A 6,885-nucleotide genomic window follows, 5' to 3' on the forward strand; every position below is an offset into this window, starting at 1 on the left:
ACAAATATAGGCAAAAACCAAAAATTCAGTAGTAAAGTTCGAGAAGAAAGTGTCGAAGCCATTTAAACACGAAGATTTTCTCTGAAAACCTTATTCATCATCCAGTGAACGTCTTCTCTAAGCCAATGGGAGATATCAATATCAGGATAATGGATAAAGATTTCAAGAGGAACCACAAATAAAAAATATCCAAAATTTTTTAAAAATTTTTTGAAAACTTGTTGCATTGAAGTCATAAAACAATTAGTTAGAAGATAAAACGCTAATCAGATTATTTTTTGCTGTAGAAAAGAAAGGGTTCATGTTTACCGAAACCGATATAAAAATCACGAAAATAAAGTTATGATCGGTTAAGGTTAAAAAAATTTCTCTAAAAATCATTTTTAAAGGCGTAGCAGCCATAAGCTGTCCACTGAAATCTCTAGATAGGTTCACCTAATGCTTTTTACAAAATTCATTGCGCTTTTAATTAAAGAGAAAATTGCATAGGGCACAAACATTCTACAAAAGCTCAAAAAGAATATCAAATTTTCATTTAAAAGTACGAAAACGAGTCGAAGCCGAAAAAAAAAACACCAGCCATTACTTGAAAAGAAATTGTTTGTTCATTGGGCTTCATTTGACTGTAAATCATCTTTGTCATTAATTGAATTTAGATAGATGTAGTACCTACTTTCAGAATTTTGTGGGTTGATAAATAAAATTATGCGTTCATTGTGCGTTTTTAAAAAAACACTCTGTCCAGACTTTCTGTACGTTCTGATAACGCCATGATCCCACAGTGATGAAGGTTATCTTCAAGGTTTCAATTCCCATAGTTTCTCTTGTTTGGTTCCTTTATACATCAATAATATCATTTTACATTTTACGGTTACAGTCGACTTCTCAATCTCTTACAATTTTGGGTTATAAAGTCATAAGAATCAATCTTACAATTGCGGTAAAATCATTGAAGTTAATGTGAGGCATTAACATCCTCGGAGCTCACACAACCTAACCCTAACCTGCTAGTGGGTTTGGGGTAAACGTGCATAAGTTTCACTGCTGGTCTGTTTAATTTGCCTAAAGCGGTTTTAACCTCGCACGACCTAGCTATGTTGTCGGGGCCGGTGAAAGTCCGTGTGACTCGTCCCAGCGGCCAGATTCCTCTTGGTGTAAACTCCTCAAGAAGCCAAACAACATCATCTACTTCCAAAGCTGCTTCACGAGACGTCCACTTCTGTTGTTTGTTCAGCGAGGGAACAAACTCGGTTAGCAGCCTCTTCCAAATCTGCTGAAGTCTCTGCTTCACCTGTGTCCATGCCGAACTCTTCAAGGTAAGTGTCTCGATGAAAACGGCTCCAGGAACATTGCAGAAGGGCCTTCCAAGCAAGAAGTTGTTTGGTGTAAGTGGGTTGTCGTCTTTGTGGTTGCTTCTCACGTGGGTGAGTGGATGCGAGTTGACGAGACACCGGCTTCACTGACGATCGTGGCAAAGACATCTGGGGTTAGTTTTGCGGAACCGAGGTTCAAGAGAAGAGCTCGTTTGACACACTGAACGAGTCTCTCCCACATCCCACTGAAGTGAGGAGCAGAGGGAGGGTTGAGCTTCCATTCGACAGACTGGTTCAGTAGCTGATGTTTGATGTAGTCGTGGTCCAACATCACTGGTCTTCTTCTGATCTGCTTTCTTGCTCCCAGGAAGTTGGATCCGTTGTCTGACAGGAACAACCGCGGTTGGCCGCGTCGAGCGATGAAGCGTTGGATTGCTGTCAAACACTTGTCTGTGCTGAGGTCCTCTGTAACTTCCAGGTGAGTTGCTCTTGTAACCAAACAAGTGAATAGGCAGATGTAGGTCTTCACTTCTGCATCTCGATGAACGACGGCAAACAGTCCAATGTAGTCCACGCCGACATTGGTGAAGATGACTGGTGACTGTGTTTCCTGGAAACGAATATCTGGCAAGTCTGCCATCGGTGGCTGTAGTCCCTGTAATCGGAAGCGGCGACAGTCGAAACAGTTGAAGGCCAAACTTCTCAGGAAGATTCTGATTCCAAGAATGTGGCATCTCTGTTGCATGTAATTGCGAGTGTATTCCACTCCAGTGTGCATACAAATTTCGTGGCGTTTTTGTATGTAGAGTTGAATGCTGTGCTCGTTAGAGTCCAGGATGATGGGGTGCTTCGCGCCAAAGGGTAGCGAGCTTCATTTTGTTCTGCAACCAACGCGAAGAAGTCCACTTTCAAAAAAAGGGGACAAACAGAGCAGACAATCTTTTTTTGAAAAAAGCCTGTGTTGTTTCATGTCTTTGACGGCATCTTTGAAGGACTTCTCTTGCGATTTTCTGAAGAGATAAATTCGGGCTTCGTTAATGTCGTCGAGTTCTAGTTTGCCTCTTTGTTTCGATCTGAGATTCGTTATGAACCTAATGACAAAAACCAAAGAACGCATTAACTTCGTCCACTTTGAGAATCTGCTGACGTTGATAATACATTCATCCTTCGATGTTTCCATTGTGACGTTTGTCTCCTCTTTGTTACCCAAGGAGTTCTTCCAATGGCTTTCGGGATCACTTAAGAAAGCCGGAGATTTTAACCAGAACACATTGATATCACAGGCTGGTATTCCACGGGAGACATGGTCTGCGGGGTTGAGTTTTCGTTGATATGCTGCCACTTGGAGTCGTCTGTGTTGTTGCGGATCTATTGCACTCTAATTGCAAAAAAAGTTTTCACCCTGTCTTTGCTTTTGATCCAGACAAGGACAGCTTCACTGTCGCTCCAAAAATGTCTTGAGGTAACTAGTATTGTGAGCTGCTTGGAAACAAATTGCATTAGTCTGCATCCCAGCACGGCTGCTTGCAGTTCAAGTTTCGGGATACTGATTTGCTTTAGTGGCGCAATTTTAGCTCTAGCTATAACAAACCCAGTTGAAATGGCGTTAGCTGACTGAGATCTGATGTATATGACTGCTCCATAAGCCAGCTGTGAGGCATCACAGAAACAATGTAACTGGTTTATCGGAGATGGCTTGTTGGGAGAAACAAAACATCGTGGCATTGCTATCTCTGGCACATTTAGATATTGCTCTATCCAAGTTTTTTTTGCTTTCTGTTTCTCATCTGACAGGAGATCATTCCATGCAAGTCCTTCTTTCCAAGTATCCTGCAAGATGATTTTGAGTGTAATCAATAATGGGGCAATGATTTCTAATGGATCGAACAAGCATGCAATTAAGGAAAGAAGCTTTCTGAGTGTGTAGTCCGTTTTGTCTTCCTGAATTTTTGCAAGCTTCTGGTGGAAGAAACTATCATTAACTGCATCCCACATTACACCTAAGACACGATGTTTGTCTTTTTCATTGTCACAATGTTCTTCGGGTGTTTTGCTAAGACAATGAACAGAGTTTGAGACAAACTTGGTCAGACAGAAACCTCCTTTAGAGAGGGTTTGTCGCAAGTCTTGAACTGCCGTTTGAGCTTCCTGTTCATTGACAAACGAATGTACAAAGTCATCCATGTAGAAACTGTTGAGTATCAAATCTTTTGTTGCCTTGTTTCCGAAGTCTTTTGCTCTTTGTTGGTGCACAAAAATTGCTGTAGTTGGCGAACATCTGGCTCCAAAAATGAGTCGCGTGTACTGGAACTGCTGTATGGAGTTCTTTGAAGGCCAAAGAAAACGGACACAAGACTGATCCTCTGTTCGTATGCAAATTTGCATGAACATGGCCTCATTGTCTGCCATTACTGCAACAGGATCCTGGCGAAAGCGGAGTAGTAAGCCGACTAGGTTGTTGAGAAGGTCGGGGCCTGACAGAAGGTTATTGTTTAGCGATTGCTTCTTAAAAACAGATGCGGCGTTTGCAACACGCCTGACTTTCCCAGGTTTGCTGAGATTCGTGACGGGGTGATGGGGAAGGTACCAAATCTTCTCTGGTGCTGGATTTGAGAAAGTAACTGATTTGACATAACCTTTCTCCAAATTTGTTTCCAAAGTTTTCTCATACAATTGCTTCAACTGAAAATCTTTGTTTATTCGGCGCTGTAGGCTGTCAAGCTGTGCTTTGGCAACCGGATAGTTGTTTTCCAATTTACTGTCTTGTTTCCAAAGTAAACCAATTTCATATCTGTCTCCGATATGATTGATTGTATCTTGTAATATTTGAGTTGCTCTTTTACTGTCGTTGAAGTATCCGCAGTTTCTCAAATTCGGTCCCTGTGCTCTTGAGTTTCCAGAAACTGATCACACATTCACTGAGATTTCTTTCAGTATCAACAGTTAAATTTGTGAGCACATGGTCAAAGGCTCTATAACTTTGTGATAGGAAGTTTGTTTCCTGCAGGAATGGCTCGGCTTGTCGCTTAATCGGGCCTGTAATTGTCCAACCGAGAAGATTGAGTAAAGCAAAGGGGCTTCCTGAAGGTCCATGAAGGAACTCTTGTTCCAAAATGTACTGGGTAGCGTCAACAGCTAAAAGTATCTGTATCTTGTTATCACTAAGTTTAGGAAAATGAATATGTTGAAGGTGAGGGTAGGACGAACATGCTTCGTTCAAATCGTTCACAGGTGCATCGTTGAAAGTCCAATTTCTCACTGCATAAACATAGTTTAAACGGAAGAGTGGTTGATCGCTATTGAGCTTTCCAATGTCCAAGCGAACGAGATTTGCGTGCATGACGGATTCGTCAAATGCTTGCGACACATTCAGATCAAAGTCTGAAGTTTTTGGAGCCCCTGTCTTGTCGGCAATGGGGTTGAGGACGTATGAAATGGTGCTACCGTTGTCCAGAATGGCATAACAATTATGTCTTTTATTATCATTTCCGAAAAGGGTAACAGGTATCAACTGTAGTTGAATTCTTGTTCTTGGTGGAAAACCAGGATTGTAAACCTGGGTTGAATTGTTATTGCTTTTGTCCTGTTGGTCCAATGGTTCACCCATTGGCAGATCAATTCCTGTCAAGTTTGTAGATTCGGGTGCTTTCTGTCTGTCTGTGTGGAGAAGGCTGTGGTGTTTGCAATTGCAATGTCGACAGAGAACTTTTGACGTGCAGTTTTTGGCTGCGTGACTGGTACTTAGCCAGTTGAAGCACAAAGAGTTCTTCTTTGCTTCGCTATTGCGTCTGCTGACTTCGAGACTGAGAAACTGCGGACACTTGCCAATGTAGTGATCTTGTTGATCAAGCGGGCATTTTGTTCTGCTCCTATTTGCTGTTGCATTTCTCATAGGCTTCTTTGAACCAGAGAAAAAAGAGCTTCCTTTTGTGTTGTTGCTACTGTTTGCCGTCGATTGCTAAGGCTTTGCATTATCGATGTTTCTATTTGCTGTACTGTTATGTTCAAAGCTTTTATTGCTGGGGTTAGAGCTTCTACTTCCGGGGAAATTCTGTTTCAAGTTTGTACGATTTTGGTTCTTATTCCGATTGTTGAAGGAACTTGAACCCTGTGATTGGTTTTGTTGACTTGAATGGTTGTCAGTGGTTGATAAAAATTCGTCTTGTAATTGTTCAAAGGCTCTGAATTGCCGATCCGTCCAATCGGAAAGCTCTGTGAGACCTGGATTTGTCCAGTCGTTGTCAACAACATGTTCGGTCCACTTCAACTTGATTGGGTTTGGTAGTTTATCTCGGGCTATCTTGAGCAAGTACGTGGCATTCAGGTCAGCACTAAAGCCACGTGAGGCAAATGTCTGATCAGTTTTTCTTAACAGCGAAGCGAAAGCTATCAAAGCTGCGTGGTCATTCATTGCCGGTCTTTGGAAAGCTTCTAGTTCTTTTGTTAAGGCACCGACAACGTTTTGCGGGTTTCCAAAGCGTCTGTTGAGCTCTTGAAGGGCGGAAGAGTGACAACTTGGGTTGCAAAGAAAGCCGGAGATGCAATCATTTGCCAGTCCAATGACTAAACTTTGCAAATAGCTCATTCTTTCAGTGTCAGTGATGTCTTCGTTGTTGTAGATGGTCGAAAAAAACATGCTGCTCCATTCGTTCCACTTGATTGGGTCTCCATCGAACTTCTGAATTCGGATGTCCGGCAGCTTTACTGAGCAGTGAATGTTCCGTTGACGATATGGGTTGGAGTTTTGATTACCAAAGCTTTGGCTGCTTGGGTAAACAGGTCCACGAGGGGTTACATTTGAGGGCTCAAAACTACAGTTTGCTAAATTTGACGAACTGTTTGGCAATATGCCTGAAATCGGCCGGAATGGCTTGGCGTTGGGAAACGATTGCCAAAAGAAATTGGAACAGGTATCCTATGATCAGGTACATTTTCAAAGAGGCCGGTGTTATTGATGGGCCTGGGATGGGCGAAGATATTTTCAGCCGGAGGAAGTGTCCCACTAAAAACTCGCAGTTGAGTATTTGAAGCTGTAGACAATTGTGGGAACACACAAGTTGCGCCAATAGAGCTCTGAGTAACAATTGTTGGATTGACAATCGGTTCTATTGGTTGAAGGGGCTGATGTTGATTGCTTGCTACGTTGTCAGTCTGTTTGTTCCAGTGATGATGGCAGGAGACTATTCTGTACACAAGAACTGATGGCTCCATTAGTTTTCTTGCAAAACTCCCATGGCGGACTGCACCTGTCTATAGATAGTAATCGGGTTGGATGTTGATTGCTGGTCCGCCAAATTATTGACTTGTTGCTGTCGGGTATCTTGCATACTTTGGACAACTCCCGGAGACTCAGGTGCAGAGGAAACCGGTATTCGATTACTGCGTGATGAAGCGGCGCTGATTGGACGCGTTGAAGTATTTCTGAAAGAAAATTCATGCTTCTTTACAGTTTGTGCGACTTCTACTTTTAGTTTTGTCAAGCATGCTGCATCGTTGAAAGAGTCTTCAGCGTCAACATTTTCCGATTGTGTAAGCTGGTCGACAAGCTCATCTAGCTGTGCCATTGTTTTCT

General features: G+C 42.4%; 1 protein-coding gene across 1 annotated transcript; it reads right to left on the bottom strand.

The window, feature by feature from the left end:
- Window positions 1-1,416: 1,416 nt before the first annotated feature.
- On the bottom strand, window positions 1,417-5,205 carry LOC142334852 (uncharacterized). Its single transcript, XM_075383179.1, has 3 exons — window positions 4,293-5,205; window positions 2,715-4,216; window positions 1,417-2,160 (listed from the first exon to the last, which is right to left on the bottom strand). The coding sequence occupies exons 1-3, from the start codon at window positions 5,203-5,205 to the stop codon at window positions 1,417-1,419; spliced, it is 3,159 nt and encodes a 1,052-aa protein (XP_075239294.1).
- Window positions 5,206-6,885: the final 1,680 nt, after the last annotated feature.

Source organism: Convolutriloba macropyga, chromosome 2, assembly GCF_964194025.1.
Source record: "Convolutriloba macropyga chromosome 2, txConMacr16.3, whole genome shotgun sequence".
NCBI classification, from domain to species: Eukaryota; Metazoa; Xenacoelomorpha; order Acoela; family Convolutidae; genus Convolutriloba; species Convolutriloba macropyga.

Bases quoted from the DNA above. Each gene is read 5' to 3' on its own strand.
- LOC142334852 (XM_075383179.1), bottom strand. From the start codon at position 5,205: ATGAGAAATGCAACAGCAAATAGGAGCAGAACAAAATGCCCGCTTGAT. The intron at 4,217-4,292 runs GTTATAGAGCCT...ATGTGTGATCAG, and splicing joins AACAAACTTCCTATCACAAA to TTTCTGGAAACTCAAGAGCA. The intron at 2,161-2,714 runs GTGAAAACTTTT...TTTGGCGCGAAG, and splicing joins GGATCAAAAGCAAAGACAGG to CACCCCATCATCCTGGACTC.